The sequence below is a fragment of the Magnolia sinica genome, chromosome 2 (genome assembly GCF_029962835.1).
Source record: "Magnolia sinica isolate HGM2019 chromosome 2, MsV1, whole genome shotgun sequence".
Lineage (NCBI taxonomy): Eukaryota > Viridiplantae > Streptophyta > Magnoliopsida > Magnoliales > Magnoliaceae > Magnolia > Magnolia sinica.
In genome coordinates, this window is record NC_080574.1 from 136,526,888 (window position 1) to 136,554,788 (window position 27,901).

The 27,901-nt window shown below is 38.5% G+C and overlaps 1 protein-coding gene across 7 annotated transcripts in view; it reads right to left on the reverse strand.

Moving 5' to 3' along the window:
* Positions 1 to 27,901, reverse strand: part of LOC131237824 (serine/threonine-protein kinase ATM) — a 158,265-nt gene that overhangs the window by 19,579 nt on the left and 110,785 nt on the right. For 6 of the 7 annotated variants that reach the window (XR_009167429.1, XR_009167430.1, XM_058235829.1 and 3 more), the window contains 18 exons: positions 27,551 to 27,668; positions 27,323 to 27,446; positions 26,630 to 26,773; positions 23,107 to 23,217; positions 21,715 to 21,762; positions 19,377 to 19,481; positions 19,074 to 19,160; positions 16,370 to 16,684; positions 15,823 to 15,938; positions 15,482 to 15,548; positions 15,294 to 15,368; positions 14,838 to 14,960; positions 12,562 to 12,726; positions 12,379 to 12,483; positions 5,829 to 5,980; positions 5,519 to 5,720; positions 5,391 to 5,438; positions 5,184 to 5,267 (listed from right to left, as the gene is read on the reverse strand). Coding sequence is in view for 5 of the 7 variants with exons in the window: in XM_058235829.1 (XP_058091812.1) it covers positions 5,184 to 5,267; positions 5,391 to 5,438; positions 5,519 to 5,720; positions 5,829 to 5,980; positions 12,379 to 12,483; positions 12,562 to 12,726; positions 14,838 to 14,960; positions 15,294 to 15,368; positions 15,482 to 15,548; positions 15,823 to 15,938; positions 16,370 to 16,684; positions 19,074 to 19,160; positions 19,377 to 19,481; positions 21,715 to 21,762; positions 23,107 to 23,217; positions 26,630 to 26,773; positions 27,323 to 27,446; positions 27,551 to 27,668 (2,189 nt within the window). In the remaining 2 variants the exon portion in view is untranslated. The remainder of the gene's footprint in view (positions 1 to 5,183; positions 5,268 to 5,390; positions 5,439 to 5,518; positions 5,721 to 5,828; positions 5,981 to 12,378; positions 12,484 to 12,561; positions 12,727 to 14,837; positions 14,961 to 15,293; positions 15,369 to 15,481; positions 15,549 to 15,822; positions 15,939 to 16,369; positions 16,685 to 19,073; positions 19,161 to 19,376; positions 19,482 to 21,714; positions 21,763 to 23,106; positions 23,218 to 26,629; positions 26,774 to 27,322; positions 27,447 to 27,550; positions 27,669 to 27,901) is intronic. The other variant, XM_058235830.1, reaches the window with a different exon arrangement.

The following is a 27,901-nucleotide window of genomic DNA, read 5'->3' on the forward strand; positions in this document are numbered from 1 at the left end:
GCATCAAATTTGGTATCAGAGCTTAGGGTTCTTATAGGGGAATACATTACATGTTTAGGATTAGTTTGTTTGAGTCCATCATGCATTCAGTTCATCATATGTAGCTTTTAGGAGTCCATAGTCCCTGATATTAGTTGCTGAAATTTCTGTTAGCAGGAAGTTACCAATTTACATTGCTGTAACTTTCTGTTATTCCTTTATTTTGACAACTATATTGTTGGATTTTAGTAGCACTGCGTAGTTTCCCTCATATAGAGTCTTATAGGATCATTTAGTCCCATATAGTCGTCGTAGAAAGTCCTTAGGTGGAGTTGCAAGTTGTACGTCCAACACGTACGGGTCATAGTTTTGGCTAGCACCCTACACTAAACATGGAACAACTGTTAAAGTCACTAAACAAGCTGTCCCAGCAGATCGAGTCTTGGGGTAAGCGTTTGGAACAAGACATAGATCAACGCCTAGACTAAATAGAGGCCTCTCTCAGGACAAACCCTACCATTGGGAAAGATGGCCAATCTCAGGCAGGTGGCCAGGAGGATAGACCAATGAATGGAGGTGGCCAAGGAGTCAGTCATGGGCGTGCACCCGTACCCCCACCCCATGAGGGACATCAAGACCATAATTTTTAGGGGTACAACATGTGCGGCCTTGTGGCTAGAGAGAGTGCACTAGAGGTTAGTGTAGAGTTACCTATTGAGGCCATTCTGGTAGTGGATGAGTTTCATGATGTCTTTCCTGATGATCTATCGAATGACTTTCTCCCTAAGAGGGATAGAGCACACCAGAACATAAGACACTGTAATACCTACAACCGAGTTTGCGTTTAATAGTTCTGTCGATAGGTCCACAGGTCTCAGTCCTTATGAAGTCGTTACTGGTTATAAACCTGAGAAACCTATTGATCTTGTCCCTATTTCACTGTCTCATAGGCCATTAAAGCCTGCAGAGTCTTTTGTGCATCACATTCATTCATGGCATCAAGAAATCAGGCAAAAGATCACTACTAGTAATGAACATTACAAATTTTCTGCAGACCAGTATAAATGTTTCAAGGAATTCAATGTAAGGGACTCTGTGATGGTCTGCATCATGCCCGAGCGGTATTCCCCAGGGTCCGTTCGTAAGTTACACGCGCATAGCGTTGCACTCGTCAAAATTATAAAATGAAACGGTCTCAATGCGTATGTGGCAAATCTTCCACCCTCCATGAGAATTAGTTCCACATTCAATGTGGAGGATCTAGTTGCATTTCAAGGGTTCATTGATGCATTGTCCAGCCTTTCGCCTAACCATCCTGATTCATCAGACCTTTCCCTTGATCCATGGCCCCCTCCCGACCCATTTTCTCAGCCTCTACCTCCCATACCTATTCGTCCCTACTCATCTTCCCAGCTACTACGTCCCATAACTACCTCTCCTGACCCATTTTTCCAACCTCTACCTCTCGTACCTACCCGTCCTGATCCATTTTCTTAGCCTCTACCTCCCATACCTAACTGTCCTGACTCATCTTCCCAGCTACTACGTCCCATGCCTACCATTCCCAACCCATTTTCTCAGGCTCTACCTCACATACCTACCATTCCCACACCTAGAGAGGAAATAGAGGATATTCTGGACCATCAGATAATATCCACGTCGAACGACGGGTTTCAGAAGTACCTAGTTAAAAGGAAGTTACACCCAGCTTCAGAGGACTCACTGAGGATGAGCTTTAGAGATTTGATCCTAACATCCTGGATTGGTTTAGGAGTTTTATTTCGCCAGTGGCGAAATCTTCGCAGCCGAGGAGAATTGATGGGGACATCATGCGCACACGCGCACGCACATCACCACCCATACGCACGTACGTACGCAGAAGGACCCCACCATTGATCTGGCTCGATGACGACGTCCAGGGAGGGCTTATTAGCTAGAAGACAAGTTTTGGTTCGAAAAAGGTGGGCCCGATAGTCAAGACAAGCCCATCATGAGATCTCATGATCGTGGCCCACTCATCGGATTGATTTCATATTTTAGGTTTTGCTTATTGTTATTATTTAGAACATCGTGAACGCTTTAGATTTCTTTGTTTGGTTTTTATTTTTAGCTTACTTCATCGCCAAGTAATAGGTTGCGCACATGGTGCAAGTTTTTGGGGTATAGGATTTTCCCTATAAATAGGCACCCCTTGTAGTTCTTTTCATTCATTCAAGTTTAATAAAAATTCCTTCTTTATTTTTCTGCTCTCTTCGTGAGTTGTGGAAGAATTCAAAAGTGGGTGCGAAGCCCTCCCTTCTTCGAAGGGCTAACTGCCGTGGTGCGAAGCCATATCTATCTCCATCCACCCCTTGTAGTTCTTTTCATTCATTCAAGTTTAATAAAAATTCCTTCTTTACTTTTCTGCTCTCTTCGTGAGTTGTGGAAGAATTTAAAAGTGGGTGCGAAGCCCTCCCTTCTTCGAAGGACTAACTACCGTGGTGCGAAGCCATATCTATCTCCATCCACCCCTACCCTCTTCCATCTATATCTCTCATATTCTATCATCATTATTGCTTTGAATTTTTCAGCTTTTGCAGCTATTCATCTGCCTACAGCCAGTTTCCAAAATCTGGATCTGTAGGAGGGCTGAAACTTCGGCGGAGTACTACGCCTCGACCTTACGTTAGTTCGTCATCAAACTTGGAGGGATTGGAGGTCTCCCCTGGCCGATCAAGGCGTAGGTGTCACTTTGGGGAGGCGGGCTTCCATCACACATGCGGCCAGCCCACCCACACACGTGCGTCAGCCCAGGGTCACCATCTGTAAGCAGGAGCTTTCTCCAAGTCAGGTTTTCCTCTGGTTTTACTCTTTTCGTTCATATTTCCTAAACCCTAGCCTTAGTTTACATTAGCCCTAATTTATTTGCCCCTTTTTTTCACCATAGGGTTCCTTGAATTGAAATTGGGAAATTCCTTGGATTAGGGATTGATTTTTATGCATGTGTGGTTGATTTCTATTTTCCATTGACATCGTTTAGTTTATAATTTTTATTGGTCCAGTCCTAGCCTGTGTCGGCCTACTAGACTTGCATAGATTCCCCTTTTAATTGAATGATTTAGATTGTCATGTGGGATGTGGAATTTGTGTAACTGTTTCTGAATTGGTATGATCTAAGCCTGAATTCTTGCATCTCATACTTAAATTTCATGTCCTGCATCACTTATCCTCCTTTCAAGCCCTTCAAGCCTAATTGATACTCCCCTCTTTACCAGGAACACCTCCGATCTTCCTATCACGCGGCTAAACCATCCTCATTTTTTATTTCCTAGGTCTACCCAATTCTTGATTCTATTCTTCATGTTCTTCAAACATAGCCATTTCAACATCCTCATCTTTGCTATACTGCTCCTCATGCCTCCTAATTGCCCAACACTCAGTCATACAACACAACAGATTAAATACCTGACTTGTAAAATTTCCCCTCAAGTTTCAATGGCAATGCACTAACAACAAAGCACCACATACATTGACACTTCACCAATCCAGTTCTAAATCTGTTGGAAACATAATCATTGATCTTCACATCCTTTGAAATTATAAAGCCAAGGTAACAAAACAAATCACTTGAGGAATCTTCGCAGACACTAATTTATGGGACAAAAATTGTTATAACCTCTGCACACATATGCATTAACATATACATAAATTAGTTTGATACGTGGATGGTAACATTTTATTTATGTTACTACAAGTTATAAAAATGAAATAACATTTATAACAAATCTAAATGTTAAACTTTGGTTTTGATGTTGCTTATTACTTACAATATATTATGTGTTTGTCTCGTGCTGTATGGATGAGTGGGCATCTGCATATATATATATATATATATATATTGGCTTACCGAGTTTGACTCTCTGGCATGATAAACACTAACGCCTATGTAGTGTTAGTTGGGCATTCAAAGGGCTGGGCAACACCAAAATTTTAAACGGGCTCCGTCCAGCCCAGCCTAGAATAACAAGTTAAAAAATGAGGTCCAAACCAATGTTTTAAATATCAATGATATCGGCCGATATATCCAACAATATATCTTATTTCCCACATATGTGATACGAAAGTCACATGTAGTGCCGATATATCCCACATGATCAATTCGATAAGCATTTTGAATTTTTGATCCCTTATTTTTTTTTGTTGAAATTATGTTAAATCAGTGTTAAATGGTTATAAATTCATTGGTTCTTCATGTTTTGCATGCAAAATCATGGAGTTGAAGCTTTGATTTTGATATCCATTCATGTTCTCCATTTTATTTTATTTTCGAAAATTTCCTTCAACCTGCTGTCAATTGAGGCTAATTTCAAAGTATTTAGGAGTATTTGATGAAATAATCATCACATATATTCTAATTTCGAAGTCTAAGTGTAGGTGGTCCGATTTAGGGAAAATTGGGGAAAATTCAAAAATTTCCCAATTTCTCCCAAATTGCTTGCAATGTTGCACTCCAAATACAAGGGCTGATCTACTGATTTGTCAAGTCCTCGTCAATTTTTAGAAAATAAAAATCATTTTTTAAATTAAAAATTAATAAAAAATTATTAAAATATTTTTTTTTCCAAAAATTTCCATAAACCAGCTGTCAATTGAGACTAATTTCCAAGTATTTAGGAGTGTTTGATGAAATGATTATCAAATACACTCTAAATGTTATGCATTCAATTTGAATATAATTGCATTAGTTCAGTCAGACAACATAGCTTAGGTCCCTATACAAACGAAACCTATTATGTGCACTTCTTTTTTGAGATGTTATGATTTAAAAGTGTGTATTAAGGTCTTTTCTAACAATCCCTGAAGTTTCATTGGAAAATTCAACAAATTTCCCAATGATTCCCCATGTTTCCCAAAAAGTGCAATAAATTACCCGATACAAATGATATATCCCATGCGATAACCGATACGTATCTTTATCACAAGGATGCGATACGTAACGCGATATCGATATTTTGAACACTGGTCCAAAAATAAACCCAAGCCCATCCATTGGCAACCTTATGTGTCCATGCAATACTGGTAACAATACCTTAAAACACTAATAGCCTAAACTTTTCCACAAATATTCCATTGGTCAAAGGCAAATATGCGAATACGGTAAAATAAGGTACACAAATGAGAATTAAAAAAACAGTAACCAATATGGTTTAAACTCAAAGATACACCTGCAATTTTTTAGCCTCCTCCCGGTCCATTGCAAGCTGCTTCTGCAACTCTTGTATTTTTACCGAATAGTCAGTCTTTTCACCCTACAAACAAGGCAAACAATAAAATTACAAAAAGAGTAAGGTATTTAGGAAAGGATGACATTCCTTACTTAAAATGACTACAAACAAAGAAGTATACCACAAAAAAACTCGTATAATACTTGCCTTTGTTGAACTTTTTAATCTTTTAATGAGTGCCTCCAACTCTTTAGTCTGCACCAATCGATAATTAATCCATACGAGAAAATGCAAGATACTATTACCATTTGGTATTTAGAATTTCAGGAAGGTACCTTATGCCTCCTCAATCGCAAAGCTGCTTGCCATTCGCTAGAGGTAAGTCTTTCTTCATGACTCCTAAACAGAGCATCCGTATAGTGAGCAAGATGGAAATAATTTTGAGATTGTCTTGCAACACACTTCTTGGATGTAGTCTTGTCACGCACCGTAAGTTCCACAGCATGTTTTAGATACTGTTCTAAAATAGTTCTAGAGCTGCATGGACATCAAAGTTTACATATGAAAAAGAGTCATCATTTTTTGCAATGTAATTTATTACAAGAAATGAACACACGCGATGCCTAAATATCATCTATATATTACTTGCTAGATCGAGTTTCTGCCAACCACTTCCCAACTAGACGGTGTACATTTGAAGCTTCTTCATTCAATTGATAATGATCCAAAATATATCTTGCAAGATTAATAGCCATCTCATGCTGACCTTGGGCCCGTAAAAGTTTAGCTTCTTCAAGCTGTCATAATACAAAATAGTCAAACACCCAAGAAACAAAGAGCAAGCACAATCTCTTCTTGTAGCATCCTAATTGAATAGCATAAAAAAATCCAATGATTTAAGTTAGCAATACTGATGCCTTGATAGATTTATTACATTATATTGATGTAAATGACAAAACATGTCTTCACATAGCCGTTGTTTTGAGTATCTGTTTTGCTGCCCATATCGCACCCATGGGATACTGAAACATAATGGTATCACATGGGAAATATCGCACATAAATTGTAATTTGGAATGTATCACAGTTAGAGGTAAACATTGGAGAATTATTGGGAAAATGAATTTTCAATGAAACTTAAGGGTATGTTAAAAGAGATGATTCCACACTTAGAACTCAAAACATTACAAAAAACAAGTATGCACAATAAGTTTTCATTGTATAGGGGCCTATTGATGAGGACATTTGAGCATCATACTAGAGGAGAAGGGCTGAGCCAGTCTCCTTATGGCTAGACGACCATTACATGGGGCCCACTTGACCCAATTCACATTCCTAGCCACGTTGAAGACCCCACGTGCATGTTCATGCATCTTTGAAGACCCCACATTGGGAAGATGCGTGTGAGCAGCATATAGGAGCTTGATGGACACATCGGACCGTTAGATTGGGTGGACACAATGAATGGATCGTTGGATTATCATTATCGAACATCTTGATCGTAAACTCCCATGGGCCACGAAATAGTTTAGTTGTTTAGATTGTTTACATGCTTGTTATTTTTGGTATACCTTATATCTGTGTTGAGATTAGGGAGTTAGGAATAACTTTTAATTTATTAAGCGTCTTTTTGTAAAAGGTCTTTTCTGAGACTATAAAAGAGAAATATGGGTGTGTAAAGAGCTAATGCCATTATTTTGAAAAAAAAGAAAAAACGCTTTGTGTTCTCTCTTCTTCATGTGATTTGAAGAATACTCCATATGATTTGAAGCTTGGGTGTGGTGGGATTCCATTCCCCATTCAACGGAGGTGCGAGGCTTCCATTTATCATCTTCCTTCTCTCTTCCTTTCTATCCAAAAGAGGTATTTTCCCAAAAACCTTATCTCTCTTCTTCCCTTCCTATCCAAGACCATCCAAATCATCTTTTTCTTAAACTTTTCATCATCCGACTTCAACCCTAACCAAAATCAACCATTGAGGACCCCAAAACCTTAGCCAACGACCCACACGTGCAAGCCCCTAGGCTGACCGTACGGACAACCGCTCAATCCTTTGATTTCCCCTTGCTTCCGACATAAAAAACCCTTGATTCCCCATCCATAACCCTACCCTAAACCCTAGATCCCCGATTTCCTATTTTTCCCGATTTCTAAAAATCCTAATTTTCCAAAATTCAGATTTTCTCCTTCTTAACCCTAATCATAAAATTTACAAGTCAGTCTCTTGAGCATGGAACATGCCTATGATAAATTAGAAGTTCTATCCTTTCACCGGGCCTAGTTTTAATTGATTTATGTGATTTCTTATCATACGGGCAGGTAATTTAGGTTAAATCATATTTTATTTCCTATTGTTTACTATTAATTACTTGGTGGTTTAACAACTTTTGTTAATTGAATTACTTTATAGACTCTTTCATAATCTCCACGTTGTATGCTAACATTAAATCATGTCTTGCATCACCTATACTATGCGTTGTCAGATAAAAATGACGCAATTACATCGAAAAAGAGCTCATATCATTCAAATATACTACAATACAACTAATAAAATATAAAAATAGATTAGAAAAAAAGAATATTATAAATAATCAAAATCATTTCATAAAATTTTGCATTTTTTATAATTATTTTTAGATATCCAATTAATAATTTTTTGAAACACCAACATTTTTTTTTTCAAAAATGTACATGATAACAACATAATTCGAAAAACTAATAGTCGATGGTTGGATATGCAGGATTCAGATTCTACCACAAGTTAAAGATGCTAAAAGAAAGGCTTAAGATATGGAAAAATAAGTCTTTGGAGCATGGGAACTTGGCTTAGACAAGATGTTCCAACAAATCCGTGAGTTAGACTTAAGAGAGGAAGGTGAAGAGCTGCCGAATGAGGAGAAGATTAAACGTGCCATTCTTTCTATGGCCTACGCTAACCATGGGGCTCTGTCGCGGTTGAAGGATATGCAACATTCAGATTCTACCGCAAGTTAAAGATGCTAAAAGAAAGGCGTAAGATATTGAAAAAGAAGTTTTTGGAGGTCGGAACCTTGACTTAGACAAGACAATCAAGAAATCCATGAGTTAAGACTTGAAAGAGAAGGGTGAAGAGTTGTTGAATAAGGAGAGGATTAAACGTGATTCTCTTTCCATGGCCTACGCTAATTGCCTCAAAGAAAAAGAAATTAAATGGAGGAAAAGATCTCGCACAATTTGGTTTAAGGGGGCAAAAATACCCAAAATTTCCACAATATTGCTAGTGCGAGGGTGAGATGTAACCGAATTAGTAGCTTCATTGTGGAATGCAAGGCTAATAGATAAGCAAAAGGTTCACAAAGTGATAATTACAAAGATTTGCTTTCTAGTGATGTTTGGCCGAGACCAAGATAATCAAGACTTTTCTCAACTCTCATATTTGGAAGCCGAGTCCCTTGAAAGGCCGATTTTAGAGAAGAGGTAAAAGAGGTGTTTGGCACGTGATTTAAGAACACTTGTTAGCATTTATCATGGAATTCTATGAGAGGATTTGCCTCTCTTCTAATCTTGGGGCCTCATTCAATGCCGTTATCCCGAAAATCGAAGGTGAGTGTCTAGAGGATTTTAAACCCATTAGCCTTAATGGAGGTCCTTACAAAATTCTAGCCAAAGTCCTAGCTTTGAGAGTCTGGGGAGTTCTTTTAAGCATCATTTCTGAAAACCAAGGAGCTTTTGTTGAGGGAGACAAATTCTAGATGGTGCTCTTATCGCTCACGAGTACATTAATTCTAGACAGAGAGAAGGCAAGGGTGAGATAGTGTGCAAGTTGGACATGGAGAAAGCATACAGTCATGTGGATAGGGTTTTTCTTGATTATATGCTAGGCAAATTAGGTTGTGGAAAGAGATGATGGGGTTGGATTCAGGCTTGTGTTGGTTTGGCTGCTTTCTCAGTTTTGGTTAACGGATTGCCAAAAGGTTTCTTCAAGTCTTTGTGGGGAATTAGATAGGGAGATCCATTATCCCCTTACCTTTATATGATTGTAGTGGAGGCCCTTAGCAAGATGCTCCAGAAAGGTGAGGAGGTTGGCTTAATCTCTAGCAGTCTAGCTTCAAAGTAACGAAAGCGGGTGTTAGGGTTAATCACCTTCAATATGTGGATGATACATTACTTTTAGGCGATGTGAATGAGGAGAAGGTCGACAACCTCCGGAAGATTGTGACTTGCTTTGAGTTGGTGTCGGGTCTGAAGATAAAGATAAAAAAAGTGAGATCCTAGGGATCCGGCTAATTAGTGAGGTGTCCAACTTGGCTTTGGTGTTTGGTTGCAAAGCAGGCTCATTCTTACAACTATGTATAGGGAAGCTGCCAAAACATCTTTGGGACAAGGTGGTTGAGAGAATTGAAAAGAAATTGTTGAGTTGGAAGAGTTGGCATCTATCATTGGGAGGATGGATCACCCTCATTGAAGTAGCCTTCTCGAACAGGGCGTTGTATTTTTATGTCCCTCATCAAATGCCCAAAGTCGGTGTTGGGTAAGCTAGAAAAGCTAAGAAGAGACTTTCTGTGGAGAGGGGTTGAGAACAAGAACGTATTCCATTTGCTCAAGTGGGCCGAGGTGTGTAAGCCGATTAAAGAGGGAGGAGCGGGTATCAAGGTTTTACAATCTATGAATTTGGCTTTATTGGGTAAATGGTTGCGGAGATTTGGAACCGAATAGGGTAAGTTGTGGGGAGAGCTTGTTGCTTGCAAGTATGGCACTCAACCAAGGGGTTGGAAGGTTGAGAGTTCCTTGATTTACCACGTTTCATGTATTTGGAAAGCTGTAGAGTCGGTAGCGACCACTTTTAGCAGGGAGTTTCTTTCACCTTGGGAGATCATAACCGGATTCAGTTATGGGAAGATATATGGTGTGGGGGTAGAAGTCTCTGTGACACTTTTCTGAAAGTGGCTAGTCTAGCCACTAGGAGGGACATCTTTGTGGCTCGATGCTACTCCATTTCAGGCAGCTTTGGTGTGTGGCTGCCTCTATGCAAAAGAGATATGACCAAAGGGGAGGCCATAGAGTTAAGAGTCATTGTGATATTGCCTTAGGCTTTTTTACCCCGGTGTTAGGGGAAAAGGACTCCTTGGTGTGGCATGTGCATAGTTTGGGTTGTTTCTACGTTCGGTCCTCCATAGGATGCTTTGAGACCCATCTCCATTGCTCGACTCTTGCATTTGTTTGACTATTGGGTAGGAAAAGGGTGTTGACCATTGATAATCTTCAAAAGCGGTTTATGATACTCCCTAATATCTACGTCTTGTGTATGGACGACAGGTAATTATCTCTTCGTCCACTGAACCTTTGCTCGCAAGATTTTGGACTCTCCGGAATGTTTTCAATGTGGCGTGGGCAATGCTAAAGTTGGTGGATGGTATGCTTTGGGCTTTTTTTTTTGGGGGGGGGGGGGGTGGGAGGGAGTCTTATGGGAAATTTTGAGCGAAAGGAATGGTCATTGCTTCCAAAATAGGAGTGTGTCCGTGGAGGAGGTTGCTAGGAAAGTCAAGTTCAATGTAAAAAGTTAGGCCTCCAATGTAGAGGTGGTGATTTCCGCATCCCTCTTTTCCTTTTTGGTTTGATTGTTTCGAGTTGTTTCTTTCCCCACCTTGCGTTTTTTGGCTTGGTGAGTTGTCCAATAAAAATTGTTCAAAAGATAGATAAACCAATTCTGGTTGATCATCGTTCGCTCTTTTCTAATTAAAAAGTATCTTCTTCTAAAATTTTGAGGAAGTGTCACCAATCCATAGATTAATCTATAAGTAGTGACATATAATTTTTTGTTATTGTATTTGCAATTTAAATGGGTGAAAACAAAAGATTTTCGAACTTTCACCAAATTGATTTTTTTTTTTTTTTGACAACATAGGGTGTCGCCACCCCATTTTTTAGGTGAGACTATTCCTTGTGAATGCACACAATCACCCATAACCACGTGCATTGGGTAATGCCGGGGAGGGGAGTCGAACCCACACCTGTAGGGAGCAAACCCACCTGCATACAAAAATGTATAGAAATGGATTTCTAACCTCTTTCTACCGAATCTACGTAAAAAGAATTGACTATAAACAGGCAAAGTAAAAATTTCTCAGCGAATGGGTTCTGACCCATTTTCACTCTTGGATCACGATTTCTTCACCCAAAACAACTCAAATGGAGTTGCCTAACTACTCCAATTAATAGAATTCACCCAAAATTTGCAGAAAAAAGCTTTTCTTGTAGTTTTTGGGTTTCTTTTCAAAATTTCTTTCCCCCAAACACACTGCCGGTGTATTGTCGATGTGTATTGCAGGTAGTGACGAGACTAGGTAATAATTATAAAGGGGGGCCTGTGATATATCATGAGATGTCGCCAATATCTTGCGCTATATCAACATATCATGAGATATCATCGATAAAGATGAGGGATTTTTACAACTCTCCCCATATTTTGTATCATTGAGCTGCGATACTGATATTATCAGCTAATACTATCATTATTTAACACATTGCACACAACAACCTACCCATAGACATGCACCGACACATACATGCCTAGTGGAACACTTGAAAACATTTATGACGAAAATTTAAAGGATAAAAAACACATTAAAACAGATCAATAAGCAAATGAAAACTCAGAAAACTACTGATATCAATGATGCTTGCTACTAAGAAAGTAGGGCACTCTTAAAGCAAAGGTCATGCATAAATTTCAAAAGGAAGATAGCGAGGCATTTGCTCCATGTCCTGCTTGTTTAATGTAACATTCAGTACCAATTGATAAAGAAAATGCAGATGTCTAGACAGACTACTGATTGCAAAAGCAATGGTGATGGTCATGTATTCCAATGTAGATCATGACTCTTTCAGCATTTAATGCAAAAACATTTTATCTTCAGTAAAAGACTACAAGGGTGAGGATTTTAATACAAACTGATTCCAGTATGCTTGGCTAATTGATGACATCCAGGTGTACCAATAAAATTGATGATAGGAAACCAATGCCTCAAATAAGGATCATACTAGATTGGGCCTCGCTTGCAAGTTGCAACTAGTTGTGCATAGATACTATGGTAGCATCGAATCATTTCTGCTTCCAAGTGATATTCTTATACAAATAAGTTACTAGAGTCTAACTAAAGATGTAGTATGCTTGAAGAACAATAAGAAGTTCATTTATTTATTTTATTTTAATATACCCTTCCGAGAGAACAGATATATGAGGTCGCTTGTTGTCCTTCTGCACCAGCACTGAGGAACTTGAACTCATGCAAAGCTGCAGCTGCTAGAGAAAACCTAGAGCCCTGAAAGCCATCCACATATTAGATGCTAAGCAGGCTTGTCAATCCATAAATGTATACTTGCTGGATGGAGATGATAACCTTGCGAAGAGTGGAAGCAGCTTGTAGAAGATGTTGTATTGTGCAGTCCTTGCAATTCAAGATTTGAAGTAGAACTCGCCTGAATGCAATAAATGGTTCCAACAGATTCAGATGTAACTGTGTCCGTTTCAAAATGAAGCTCCAATCTGTATTCAGTAACTCCAACTGCAAGAACAAATTCAAAAGCATCACTTATGCAACAGAAACTAGTGTTTATTATATACTTAAAGCTAATGGTATTTATATACATTCCAAGATTGGGACAGGGGCTCCTAAAGGGTATAGATGATTCCAGCATTGCGTTTGCCACATTCTCCATTGCATTTGCCGGATATTTCCCCAGAAGTATTTCATCCAACATTCCCTGAATGTATGGTAATTAATATTCCCTAGAGTCATAGATTCTATCAAAGGAGAGAATTTGATAAAGAGAGAGAGAATATGAGAGAAGAAGAGCACATAGGGCTAGGATGTCCAGCCCTACCTATTTATAATAATAGAAGAAAGGTAGAATTACACATTTGCCCTTAATATGAAGGAAAAACTAAAGAAAGACTAAAGGGCAAAAAAGGAAAGCATAAAACAAAGAGAAAAAAAGGGGAAAAGCTAAGGACTAAGGCAGCCCAAGTGTATGTACCTGTGGACCTAGTCATAGGCCCACACTCACATTCACCTACTGTCACGCCCTGCAATTCGGATACAAAGTGTGCACCCTCAGACCCAAGTTATGGTCCACGACTTGTACACCACGTATACATAGTTCCACTCATTATGCATTTGTTTGGAGGACTAATTCAATGTATTCTATATTCTCACCGGATTAACATGTTAGAATATTGTGTATATGGGTTATTAGTTGTAATATACTATGTATAGAGAAGCTCTAAATAAGCTTCCTAGTATAGTCTTGTAGAGTGGTTATTTAAACCCACCTTTGGGTTGAAGAAATACAGAAAAACATCTCCAAATTCCTAACTTATCATGGTATTAGAGAGAGGTTTCTGAATCTGCCGCACGACTGGCGCTCCTCCATTGATTCCGACGGCATCCCATTGATTCCGGCGGCCCCCCATCGATTCCAACGACACCCCCATTGAATAAGATTTCTATTTTAAACTTACCTCTATTTGGCATGAGATTCAACTTATGGATCTAGTTATTCCCGCTATGGTGATAGAGACAGTAAAGATACTTTGCGACACAAGTAAATTGATGTAATTTCTATATAAACTCCGCTCGGAGTTTGAACCAACCTGAGCCACTCTGATGAACCGACCTCAACTTCCATTTCTTGATGCAGCTCTATCTGATTTGATGGCAGAAGAGACACGTTTGAAAACCCTTGCTTCCATGACAGAGGTTGTTCCTGATGCTGCCTTCATTACTCACAATTTTTCAGGAAAGTCACGAGATATTCGAAAGTTAAATGTTTTGAGTGTAATGGTTTTGGTCATGTGGCTATTTGTTGTCCCAACAAGAAAGCAAATCTGAAATCCTCTGGACTCAATACTTTGTTTTGTCGATACTGCAAACAAGAAGGACATGATATAGCCAATTGCCGACTCGTCCTCCCCTACCTCCTCACTACCAGCGACGTAGACATACATTTCTGGCTCCCTCTGCTGATAAGCCCGACTCATCATCTATGGCCCCATCAGTGCAGCCTAATCTACTTTCCCCATAACAAATTTAGCAAATCCTTCAAGCGATCGGTTATTCAGGTTCGATAGGTAATATTGATCCTATAAATTCTTGGTATATTGACTCAGGGGCATCTAATCATATGACTGGGGACCCTTCTAGTCTAACTGACTGTGTCCCCTATAGAGGAATGGGTTCCATCTTACACTGCGGATGGGAACCATTTACCTATCACTCATATCGGGTCCTTGAAAGTCTCCCCATCGTCATCTCGCAATTTCTTTTTTCGCAAAGCATTTTATGTTCCTAAATTATCTGCCAACTTGGTTTCGGTTGCTCAACTAGTGGAAAATAACTATTTGGTTTTGTTTTCTGGTCTGATTGTTTCATACAGGATCTGGAAATAGGGAAGCTAATTGGGAAGGGCCATAAGAGAGGAAGGCCAGAGCAATTATAAGTCAACATAGGATGACATGTTATATTCTACATAACCTACAAAAAAAACCCCAAAATGTTTGTTATATAAACGTGATTTGACAGAAAGTATTTCCTATTATAGATACAGTTCTAAAACAAATACCCACAAATTAAAAGTCATATTTGTAGAAAAAATTGAATGAAACAGAGAGGACCACCTGCGTTATGCTAGGGATCACAGGTTCATGAAAAACATTTTGCAAGTCTGGAAAGGGTTTTATTGTTTCACATGGAGATGACTTCCAGCGTAGATCCCAAGCCATGCCAAGATGGTCTAAAATCTGCACAAATAAAAAATAAATTTTAGTCAGCACTCATTGAATTTTTGGAGTTCTCCACTCTCATTGGCAGTCGCAAGCCCAGATAAAGGAGGGTTGCATCGGGTTGGCAGACAGTATCAAACTTTCGCCTCATCTTTATCTCATGATTCCTGACAATCTGACATTTCAAGCTTTGATGATCTATGTGAGGATATGATTCTCGATATAGTGGAATTGTGGAAGAGATTCATGTAGTCAACCCTAATTAGTTGGGCAAGGATAAGATGATGATGATGATGACGACTCACTGAATTGCTTGAAGTATGAAACCATATGCTTTTTAAAATCATCTACCTGAAGTTTTACTATCGCCGAGTAAATTTTTTCAGTACTCTCCTTGCTTGCATGAGAGATTGAGAACACAAGCTCCTAATAGAATAAGGAAACATCCAATGAGAAAGGCAAGATAACTAAATATTGTAACATATTATCTGCCAAGAAAACCTTGAGACGAAAAAGATGAACAAACCCATTACTATCACCTGCTTTGCGTCTATAAGCTTCATATGAAATTCATTGCTATCTCCCTCTTGCAAGGTCCTCAAACAACTAATGTTAAAAAAGAAAAGAAAAAATTAATAAAAAGGTTATGCAAATGAATTTTATACCAAAATTCATTGTGTGTGTGTGCATGTGTATCTATTTATCCATGCACACACACACACACACAATGCAAAACTTCAAATTAAAAGGATCAGCTTGTAAGGGGTTCACCAGTTAAACATAACAGTGTTTTATTCAGACAGTTGCAAGTTGCAACTAGAAGTTGCAGCATCTTACCACTAATAAATAAATCAATAAATAAACGTTTAAAGGGTGATACCTGTGCAAGTTTTCATTAAAGTGACTGTTTTGAACATGCTGTCTGGAGTGCGGAGAATTAGCATCCGTGGAAAGTAAGGAGAAGTCCCAATTTCCAGCTCGCCAAGCAGCTTCATACTGCAGAGGTACACAACTGCATTATTTACAAGAACTGATCGCCTACAGGCAACAACATGACACTTTTCTATGCAGGCTGGCCTATCTCTGCAGCCAAGATGCCACTTGTGTAGGAGGTCCCATCATGAAGATCACTCTTCTCAAAAATCAGGCTGATCATTAGATGGGCCACACCAGCATGTTGAGTCAGACCATCAGTTGCCTAGTGATTCCAACAGTGTGGCCCAACTGATGAGCAGCCCGATCTGATTTTTGTGCCATATTGTCGTGCAGTTGCCTCTCTTTTTTCTTTTTCTTTTTTTCTTTTTTTTTTTTTTTGGGGGGGGGGGGGGGGGCGTCATGGCGTACAAGAGCAAAAACAAGCAAAATGCGGTGCGGCTAATATTTTTTAAATGGCCAGACTATTTTTATTATCAGAAGTAGAAGAAAACCTGTAATTCAGTGAACTCTGAATCGTTTTCAAACTGGCCTTTCTGAGTTGTCAATCCTTGGCAATATACATCCAGCAGATGAGTACAACCTGTTTGCTGCAAAGATCTCATGAGGCCTTTGTAAGATTTCCGGTTCCCTCTCTCGTTTTCTGAGTTGAAGGCTGGCTGATGGATTCCCTGAGAATAGTCACTTGACGAATTACCCGGCAAACCATCCATTTGTTTGATTGGTGCTGTTCTAACAAGTAAGTCGTAATACTCAAGTGCCTTGCTCCAATTCCCCTCGTGCTCGTAGGTGATGATTTGAGATGTCAGCTGTCAAAAGTTATCACGTAAGGGAAAGTCGTGAAGACACCTCAACCAGCAATGAAATATGTAAGTCCTACAAAAACTCTATTGACAAGGACACTTCTCCAGTCCCATGCTTATAGTGGTCTCACTTCTTATATGAGGAGCAATGAGCCATATCAAAGAAGTGCCAGGAAAAAAAAAGAAGCAACATATTGAGAGGAAGCTATTAAAGTAATCTACACATAGATAATGTACAAAAATCAACTTACCTTGATATTTTGCTTATTAGAACTGGATTTGAATAATATCAGTACCACAGAAACAACAAAAAATACGAATAGTACAAAAATTATAGTCAAAAGATGCACATCATGGTGTGGAGTTGATTGAGGTAAAGATACAAAAGCATTCGCCTCTTGCTGTTAATTCATCAGATTTCATTATTGCAGGGGAAATTTTAGCAGGTCCATCTTAGGATTACATTCAGCATTTTCATGGTTGTCTAAGATAGTTTCCTTGCCTATGTCTGGTACAAAAGCGGAGGCTCCCATGGAGATGATGGAAACCAGTTAAGGGTAGTGCAGTGGCAGTCCATCGAGTATATGAAGAAGCAACAGTTCCTTGAAGATCTGCAGTAGGATGGACAAATCATGCTGTGATGCAAGCAGATTTGCCAGCAAGCTTCAATATGGCTGGCAAGATCGAGCATTCAGGTAATGTCAGCAGTTCCAATCTCACAGTTTTCTTTTGGTTTTCCATTCAAAACACGATGGAACTCAGAACCAAGAGCAGTCACAACAGATCTCCAGAACTTTACTAAATTAGTAGATCAAGATCGTAGTCTTATATCCAGAGGTCTCCTATGAGGCTAAGGTATTCCATGATGCTAACAGTCACCACCGTTACTGTTACGATACGGGCCGTAACGGCTGTTACAACTTTTCTTCGTTTTCTTTTTTGGAAAAAAAAAAAATGTTTCAGCCTTGTAATGGACTGCTACGGGCCATTTTTCCCATAACAGTTAATGGTTACCACTGTTACCATTTTGTAACGGCTACCATTGTTACCATTACATAACGGCCGTTTTGTAACAATTTTGGAATACTTATGTATGAGGAGGATCTATGGGATTAATTAAGACTGTAAATGGGTCAGGATCTATAGTACCTGTCCAGGTCTTGCCAGCTGCGGGTTCTTGAAGACTTGGACCTCAATCCAATCGGGTTCAGGTACTCACCAAATACATGAGGTCTTTGGATCAAGATTTTGACTTGGGTTCAGGACAAATAAGAGCATTTCCATGGTTGGGCCCGCCCAATGGATGCATTAGGTTGTGAAAGCTTAGATGAAGTAAGAGAAGAGGGAGAGAAGAGGAAGAGAAAAGGGTGTTACTTGTATTCCCTTTCCTTCCATAGCCCTTTATTAATAAACTTAATTTCACCCTAATTACAATTAAGAGACTGAGAAGATAGAAACTAAACATAATTAGGAAACCTAAGCCTAATCTTCTTATACAGTACATTGCAGGTGCACAGGGATCTATGCACACCTCAGGTGTACACAAATCTGTGTGCACACTAACAGGTTGCAAACACATTTGCCACTTTTTCATGTCATGTTGTGGAAATGGGCTCTTGTACATGTGTGTGGCTAAGGAAGCCTCTTTCTTTTGCCAGAATAAACAACATATATAAAAATATATATAAATTTACCATAAAAACTAATTGGACCTGACCCAGACCCGACTAGGCCCAACCCAACCCACTTTAACCAGGACCATGCATGGACCCGGCCCAAAACCCACTGAACCCAGTTTTCAACAGGTCCAAAAGGTGAAACCTGAAACTGACCCGATTTCTTAATGGGTCTAATAAATGGGACATAGACCTATAAAAATCGAGTAGGGTAGAACGGATACCTATGGGTCCAGGTACCCATTTACAGCCCTAGGATTAATAGCTCCAATCCTTTGAGATTCAACATTCAGTAGAGTTGGAACCAAATCAAAACAAAGATGTTGTGGAGGAGCAAACTAGGTTTGTGAGGCTTTAACTAGAAGTAGGTGAAAGGTGGACCTCAATTAGTTTTCTGAAACAAGGGTGTGGTGGGATCTGATCTGCTCATACCACCCCCATCTCTGAACAAGCAGCATATTCAAACTTCGGCAAACTAGTGGTACAGGCAAAGCTAAGGCTGCTGGTAAGAGTGCTAATTCCATTAACTAAACAGGACTAAAAGAGTACTTCCGCAGATAGCCCATAAATAAAATGCTACTTGATAAACATTCCCTCTTCTTAGCAAATACATGCCAAATAAAGCTTCATCCTATTACAGTACTGGATCAATTCCTAAGCCTGAAGATTGCAGTACAAAACCAAAACAAAATTCATGCGACTATGATAAAACAATTCACCTTATGTGATTGGATGATCCCATATATGCTGTCAGGTTCATTGATTTGTGTGACCGCTGCAACTAGTAATTCAATGTGGGGTGGCAGCTGGAAAAATTGCATGTAAGGTGGTGAGTCAGATCATGAACTTGAAAAAATTGATCGATATAATTTAACATTGTAAGTCATGAAAAATTTCCCCCGTACTTCAATCGGTCAAAAAATTGATCCCTATAATTTCCCTCACACTTAAAGCATATAAAAGGTCAAGACCTGAAGTAATGTGGAAAAGGGGAAAAGCATAGCAGTTAGTTCAATACTAACAGTTTCAATATGGGAAAAATCAGGGTCTCCCAATGTCAGGCTGTTAAAATGATCTTCACACCAATGCTCCAAATACATAACGGAGGTGAAGTATGAGCCACAATGCTGCCAAGTAAATGTAGCCATCAGGAGGAGATTACAATACAGGGGCATGTGAAAGACGAAGAAGAAAATCAATATACACATGCACATAAACCTTCTTTCTCTAACTATTGCACACACGAATATGCAAATAAGCATAGATAAAAGGAATGTTGATCGAAAAAAAAAATACAAGGTACACATGTACATACTAAAATTTCAAACAAGAACAGGCACATTGTGGATGCATCTATTGCATGTTTAAGCCATCAAATAAAAATATAAGGTAGATGAAAGACTTTGAAGTGTAGAAGTTGTCACCAGCTTACTTTTCAAAGAGCTGCTGGAAATTCGAGTATATAGTTATGGAACTGAAATATGAAAAGCATTGCAATTTCCTCGTCAACAATGTCACTAAGGGGTGGCCCAGTGCAAAATCCCGAGGGCAGGATTTGACAGCAGTGAAAGGGAAATGTTGGATTGCTTCCAAAAGCTAAAGAAAAGAGATGGGAAACTGTGAATTTGAATCACAATTGAAAGGTAGAATGGTCAGGGGCATCCAGCATATGATTTCATCTGTAAATTATGACAGAAAAGGTAGGACAGAGGAAGCTACTACCTCATTGAGCAGGATGAACAGGGGTCGAAAGCAGATTCAGTTGCCAAGAAGATTGTGTCTCGGAATATAAAGGGATAGGACTCAATAGAGAACGAAGCAATTGATTTGAAAAAAGGGAGGAATAGAGAATATAGTGGTGTCGATGCTAGATGCCCCAATTTCTCAGGGGGTTAGCTGCATCAACATTTGTATGATGGAGGGGTTCCTACAGGCATTGGGTTGTAAGGAAGGGTTTCGTAAAGGTGATGGGTTTCCCCAGGTGATGAAAACCAACAATCTTCTTCTTTGTGATGAGGACATCCGAGCACCATACCAGAGGAGGAAGGCTGAGCCAGTCTCCTTATGGCTAGACAACCATTACATGGGGCCCACTTGGCTCAATTCACATTCTTAGCCACGTTGAAGACCCCATCAGCATGTTCATGCATCTTTGAAGACCCTACATTGGGAAGATGCACATGGGTTGCATATATGAGCTTAATGGATATGATAATCGGACCGTTGGATCATCATCATTGAACATCTTGATCGTGGACCCCATAGGCCACAAAATAGTTTAGTTGTTTAGATTATTTACATGCTTCGTTATTTTTGGTATATTTTATATTTATGAGAAATATGGGTGTGTGAAGCCCTAATGCCATAATTTTGAAAAAAAAAAAAAAACCTTGTGTTTTCTCTTCTTCATGTGATTTGAAGAATACTTCATGTGATTTGGAGCTGGGGTGTGGAGTGATTCCATTCCCTATTCAACAGAGGTGCGAGGCTTCCATTTATCATCTTCCTTCTCTCTTCCTTTCTATCCAAAAGATGTATTTTCCCCAAAACTTCATCTCTCTTCTTCCCTTTCTATCTAAGACCATCCAAATCATCTTTTTCTTCAACCCCGACCGAAATCAACCATTGAGGACCCAAAAAAACCCTATCCAACGACCCACACGTGCGAGCTCCTATGCTGACCGTATGGACAAACGCTCAATCATTTAATTTTCCCCTGCTTCCCCCATCAAAACCCCTTGATTCTCCATCCATAACCCTACCCTAAACACTATATCCCCTATTTTCTATTTTTTCCAATTTCTAAAAACCCTAATTCTAAAATCCTCAATTCCCATAAATCCTAATTTTCAAAATTTTAGATTTTCCTCTTCCTAACCCTAATAATAAAACCTACAAATCTGTCCCTTGAGTGTGGAACGTGCCTATGCTAAATTGAAAGTTCTATACTTCCACTGGGCCTAGTTTTAATTGATTTATGTGATTTATTAGCATTATATGATTCAGGTTAAATGGGATTTTATCGCCTATTGTTTACTCTTAATTACTTTGTGGATTAGCATCTTTTGTTAATTGAATTACTTTATGTACTCTTTCATAATCTCCACGTTGTATGCTAGCATTAAATCATGTGTCCTACATCACTTTTGTGTGTACAAGTGGATTAGTCAACCATTCAAAATAAGGATTAGATCAAAATATTAGTCAACCATTCAAAATAAGATCCCTACAACATGTGAATAACCTACGTTCATACATGCATGTGAACATGCTTTCCTGCATTCATTCAGCACATACATGAGTGGATTCTAAACACATTTTATGTGGAAAGTTTTGTTGCAAATTGAGAGTGATACTCACAATTGCTGAATTAGCAACCACAAGATAATCGATCGAAAGCCAGTACACCTTGCAACACCATAAACTGTCAGAGCAAATACAATAACGGACAAGTCCCATTCAACAATATGAAAGTGGGGAATATTAAGATTCAAAGGGAAAAGATTGATCACAACACGATAGATAATCATTAATCCATAAAGTATTCCAGACTTCAAACATCATCATAATCAACTAATGCTGTATCTATCATGTAACTGTTAAAAGAATAAAATAAAATAAAATCAAACAGTGTCATGTTAAAGCATGAACTATTATTTCAGCATAAACAGTCAAGATGTGCTGAAATCATTACAGTTGCACGTCATCCCATGAATTTATTATGCCAGATGACGGTCGATTATGTTAGAGATGTGTATATTGTATATTGTAAAAGACACATGCCAATTATATCGTGACACGTGTCCCTTTTATTGTGTATATATTTGGGTTTTTTGGCCTCTTAGAGATAAAGCAACATTCTCTCACATATAATCTTGCTCTAGAACAAGAATCCCTGGATCAGTGAGTCACCTAGACACAAAGCTCAGGCTAATTTCCATTACCACTATAACCCTGATTTTTTACGAGGGTATCGGGGATTAACTTGGACAAAATTAAAATGGACTGATCTTTGAACAAAGGGAATCAGTGACTAGGAGTTTCTTGAGAAATGGAGAAAGTAAACTCAGGCATAGATCAATATCTTGTCAAACACATGCCTTTCTATATATTTTGACGGGTGATTTGAATTGTAATTTGGAAAGAAGTGAATGCAAACTTAAAAAGCCTTTTCTTTTCTTGAAGAAGACAGTAACTTGAAGGAGCTGAAAACAAGTGTGCAACCGTTTGTTGATCTGAAATTAAAATTAGACATGAAAAATCTAATAATCAGATTTTCATTGGAATTCTCAAAAAGGGGGGAGTTGACATGATTCAAGTGAGTTAGTTCTTTTTCAGTCATGACCATGTCGACTATAAATACCAAGTCTTAGAATCTCGTTTCTCCATGAAAAAAGAAACATAAAATGGAATTTGTATCCATTCTAATGTAATTTATACAGGAGAGTTTTGGGAATGGTAAAGTTAGAAATGAAACAATAGTACAAGCATTACTAAAACACCTAAACAAAAGAAACTAATGATATTCTAATCAGAACGAACAAGCCTACCAAGGAAAAGAAAAGTAACAAAAACATATTATGGCTGCAACCATTTGGTTCAAACTTATTCGCTAATTTAAAGAAATGCAGCATATTATCTTTGCCTTAACAATCCACCTCTAAAATAGCATAAGCTGATCAAGGATTGGATATTTCACTGCAGTAATTCATAAAGGACGATACATATATCAGACATTCCCATTGTGATTACCTTCTTCCATGATGAACTCAACATGATCCCTGCATTCTGTCTAGTTGATGCATCTTTTGATTTTTCAGATGCGCAACGGGACCTTGAACTATAACTGGAAGGCTTAGCATGCTGCAAGACCAGAATATACTGTACTTAGCAAATAAAAAACCAATATACATGTCCATCATCATCACTAATAAAACGAAAATCTTATAAAGCAGTCAATGAAATATTATAAATTCCTAAGGGACATGGTGGTAGAACAAAGTAAAGTTGTCTATTGAGTTAAAGAACTAGAACAATCATATGTCCATGTCCTCCAAAACAACAGGACAGATGAAAGAGGATTTTAGGAGAACCTACATAATGACTAGGCAAAAAGAAAAAGTAAAAAAAAAAAAAGAGGAGAAGAAGAAGCCCATATTTGATATAGAAGTAACATGTGTGAAACAACTGCAGATCATGCTCAAAAACCAATATGAATGGCCATTGCCATAAATCATTTCCAAGCTTCTGGCACTCTTGTGTTCTGAGGCGAAAACTGATCAGGTTGCTAATATTCAAGGGTCCTGAGGTTCTTAGCAGTTTCTGGTCAGAAAATTTTATTTGCATAAGAGTGAGTTGATTGGCGTCCAATTGGGGGAGGATGATGTGAAGGCCAGGCATCTAAGTTTGGCTGTAAGGTTGGCAAGCTTCTGGCATCGTATCAGGGGCTCCTGTTCTGTATTGAAAAACCTGGCCAAGTGTTTATGGGACATTGTTCTGCAAAGAGTAGAGCGTAGATTATCTTCTTCAAAAAATAGGTATCTGTGCATGAGTGATCTATTAACTCTAATAAAGCTGCTCCATCCAACATGCCTATGTACTACATGTCCCTTTTCCAATGTACTTTAAGTGTCATCAACAAGATAAATAAACTCTATAGGAACTTCCTATGGCAAAGCAAGGAGGATAAAAAGAAGTTTCATCTAGTGGAGTGGAGCAAGGAATGTCAGCCTTAGGCAGTGGACTACAATACTACATTACCATTGTCACAACCAGTGTTCGAAGTATCGGTATCGCTACAAGTTTCATTGGCCAAAGATACGGAAACAATATCAATATCGCCGATAATATTGCTGACAACCGGAAATGTGGGGAAACATGGGAAAAACAATGGAATTTTCAGCGAAACTTTAGGAGATGTTAAAATGTACATATTTACATATTTAAAAATAAAAAATTTACAAAAAGAATACATAAATAACAAGTTTCCATTAGTGGGGCTTTAAAAACATGTCTTGTTGTAAGAAATCATTCCAACCTTCCATCCAAACATCCATCGATATTGCAAAATATCAACAACAGACGATATTTCACCAAGAAATCATAAACAATTGGAAATAAAATGGAAGATTGTGGTCCCAATATCGCACATGTTACGATATTGATAATATTGAGATATTATCATTATTATCAATGACAAATTGAACACTACATACAACCATGTGCCCACGAAATAAAAAAATTTCTAATAAATAAAATTTTGATGATATCAATTCGTTGGCGATAATATTGAAATATCGTCAATACACTTATGATACAAGCTTTACCTAGAATTTACATAGTCAAAAATATTGGTGATACTTTCGCAATACTGATGCATTGGCAATACAAGCGACACCTAGAATTTACATAGTTGAAAATATTGGCAATTACATTAGCGATATTGGTACGTTGGCGATACTTAGCGATACATTGCTAATACCTGGAATTTCTTATACTACTAGCGTTATCGGTATCGCTAACAATGTTATCGATATCGCTGAGTTCGAGATAAAGATAATATCGGAGATATTTCGAACAATGGTCACAACTATACATCGACTATTTGGAAGGTTGTGGCAGGAGGCCTCATGGTTTTCTTGAGAAAGGTGGTTCTGGAGGTGGGCAGTGGTCAATGGAGCAAAGTTAGGCCCAATGTAGGCATGTCATGATTTCCCTGGATCCTTTGGAGCAGCAAATGGTCTACAATGCTTTAGCACAAGGAGAAATGAGCTGGCCTAGTCTCCCTGCTTTTATGGGCACATTAGGGAGGAAGAAATTGAATTCTCCACTGAGGTAGCCCGTATAAAGAGTTCCTACCCCTCTTCCGATTGTGCAGATAGACGGACAAATATGGCCACAATTATTCTGTAGGAAGGAAGATTTGATGTCAATTGGATTAATTTGATGTAACGCGGGTGTTGTGGGGGTGTTCTATGGGCATTTTCCTCTGCCAACAAATCATCGATAGAGTTGGACTCACGATTTGTTGAAGTGATAAAGTCCCTTGATATACATTGATACACCACACTCTGACAGCTTAAGCTTTTGGAGTGAATGGTTGTTTGACATGGTATCAAAGCGGAAGGTCCTATGTTCAAATCTCGAGAGCAGCAAATATGCCTCGCTACTATATTATTCTCCCATGGGGGGTCAGGAAAATCAGGTCCGGCCCAAGGACGGGGAAATTAAGCCCGGCCTATTTATGGTGTGAATGTCCCTCCACCTTCGTCAATATGTTCCCGTGCGGAGTTCCCACCTTGCACGTGCGGGGGGGTGTTGAAGTGATAAAGTCCCTTGATATACATTGATACACCACACTCTGACAGCTTAAGCTTTTGGAGTGAATGGTTGTTTGACACGATTAACCAAATTATAAACAATCTCCAACGAGTGAGACAACATTCTTAATTCATTTAAGATGAAGGCGAACTTCCATGGAGGCAGACATTTTCTAGAAGCCCAAACAATCACATTGCGAGAACCCCTCAAAGGCCACCAACCCGGCAACACATCCGTGGTTACTTTGATGGCCAAAATATCCACTCAATTTGAGGAAGCCACTCCAACCGGATTCAAGAAAGTGAATTTAACCAAGCTATCTTCATTCCTTTAAACTCTCCCCAGATCCAAACCATTGATATGATGGGTTTCTTCATGGATGAGGGATGTTCCCAAAGTCTCCCAGTTTGGAAAATCCGAAACCATTGATCAATGCCTACACATAGGCGGTTAAGAAAGAAAATATAGCAATGGTTCAAAAAAAAAAAAAAAAAGACACGATGGATGGGTAGGATCTTCTAATGTGGAATATTTTAGGGGTCTCCACCATCAATGTTGACCCATGGATTCATCAATAATAATCCCCTAATCAAATGTGCCACTTGTGCCAATTGGAGCATCAGGAGACTATAATTTCTCAGTACGTATTTTTTCTTAAGGGTTTAGTCTCACATTTGTCATATGTGTGTGTGTGTGTGTGTGTGTGTGTGTGTGTGTGTGTGTGTATATAATGGCTTCCAACCCCTACCTAAATGATAGGGCTAGGTCTCATCTGTGGGAACCTATTTCCTTTGTTGATATTTTTGTGTTTCTTGTTTCTGATTTCTTATCACACATGGAATTTTACATCGCCTTAAAAGAAATTACTGTATTTTATGCACGAACTATGATGCTTGCAAGACCTAGGAAAATTGAGCTACAAACTGTGTATAACATTGTTTAATATCAAAATTACCTTTGCACTTTCTCGCTTGGATGGTGCCGAAGATGTATCTGCTCTTTCAACGACATAATGTAGTCGAAGCTCATTCAGTGCATCCAACATAACCTGAACTGATTTTACCAAGTCATTGGATTCTGTGAAGATATTTTCTTGAACCTGCACAGTAATCAAATGCAAAATAATCTATCTTACAAGTTCAACTATCCATACAACCACAATATAGTGGATTTACTTCAATCAACAATAGTTTTAGGATCAAGCATTGCAAAATAACCTTGACATATTGAGAAAACTTTTCTGTTATTCAAAACATCTCCGATATCTGATTTAAAGCTTTAAATATTATACAGGTGCAAAAGTCAGAAACAGCAAAACCATATATTATATCAAAAGAATAATCTCCTTGCAACAAACACATTACTAATGCATTTCAACTAAGACATGTGAGGGTGCTCTTTTGATTTTAAATTTTTTTTTTTAAAAAATAATAATAATAATAAATAAATAAATAAATAAATCTGAAGTATTAGACTAGCACAATAAATGAAATAGAAGAAATATCATATTAGTAACAGAATGTTATCAAGCACATGCATAAAAATGCTTAAACCAGAAGACAAAGCCAAGAATACTGTTGTGCATAACAAACAAATACCAAACAACTTCCAGTAAATATTGAAGATCATGAAGAACGGCTCATTCGACCTGCATGGAGATTAATTGGCAAAGGTCTGAATTCAAATCCTTCTTTCCTGCTAGGTGTACAAGAACAACTGGAAACAGAAGCTCAGCCACTTCTGCCTTCAGGAGAACTATATCTTGACACAACCTACAAGTGGTATATAAACAGTTAAACCATCGATACAAAAGCTCCAATCAAATCAACACTAAAAAGTTTCAAGTTACAAGAATAATTTGGGAGTGATAGAATACCTCAGAATCGTATCACTGCAATGATTGATAAGTGAGTACACGAGTGGGCAAACCCACATCTCGAACGTTTTTCCATGTGTCTTCCACACATTAGAATCCTCCAACAGAATGGCTTCAGCTAACAATCAATGAAACAATGACAACATTCAATGAAATAGAAATTCAACAATGTAACAAGGCCATCTAAAATCTACTTTAAGCATGAATATATAAAATAGTTTTCAATTATACAACAAGAAAAAGAGACGCAACTTGCAAGGTACGCAACCACAACTATCATGATGGTTGTGAAATGATAAATTGTTCAATGTGCAAGCATCATCATAAGAAGATTAAGCTTATGGATAAGTT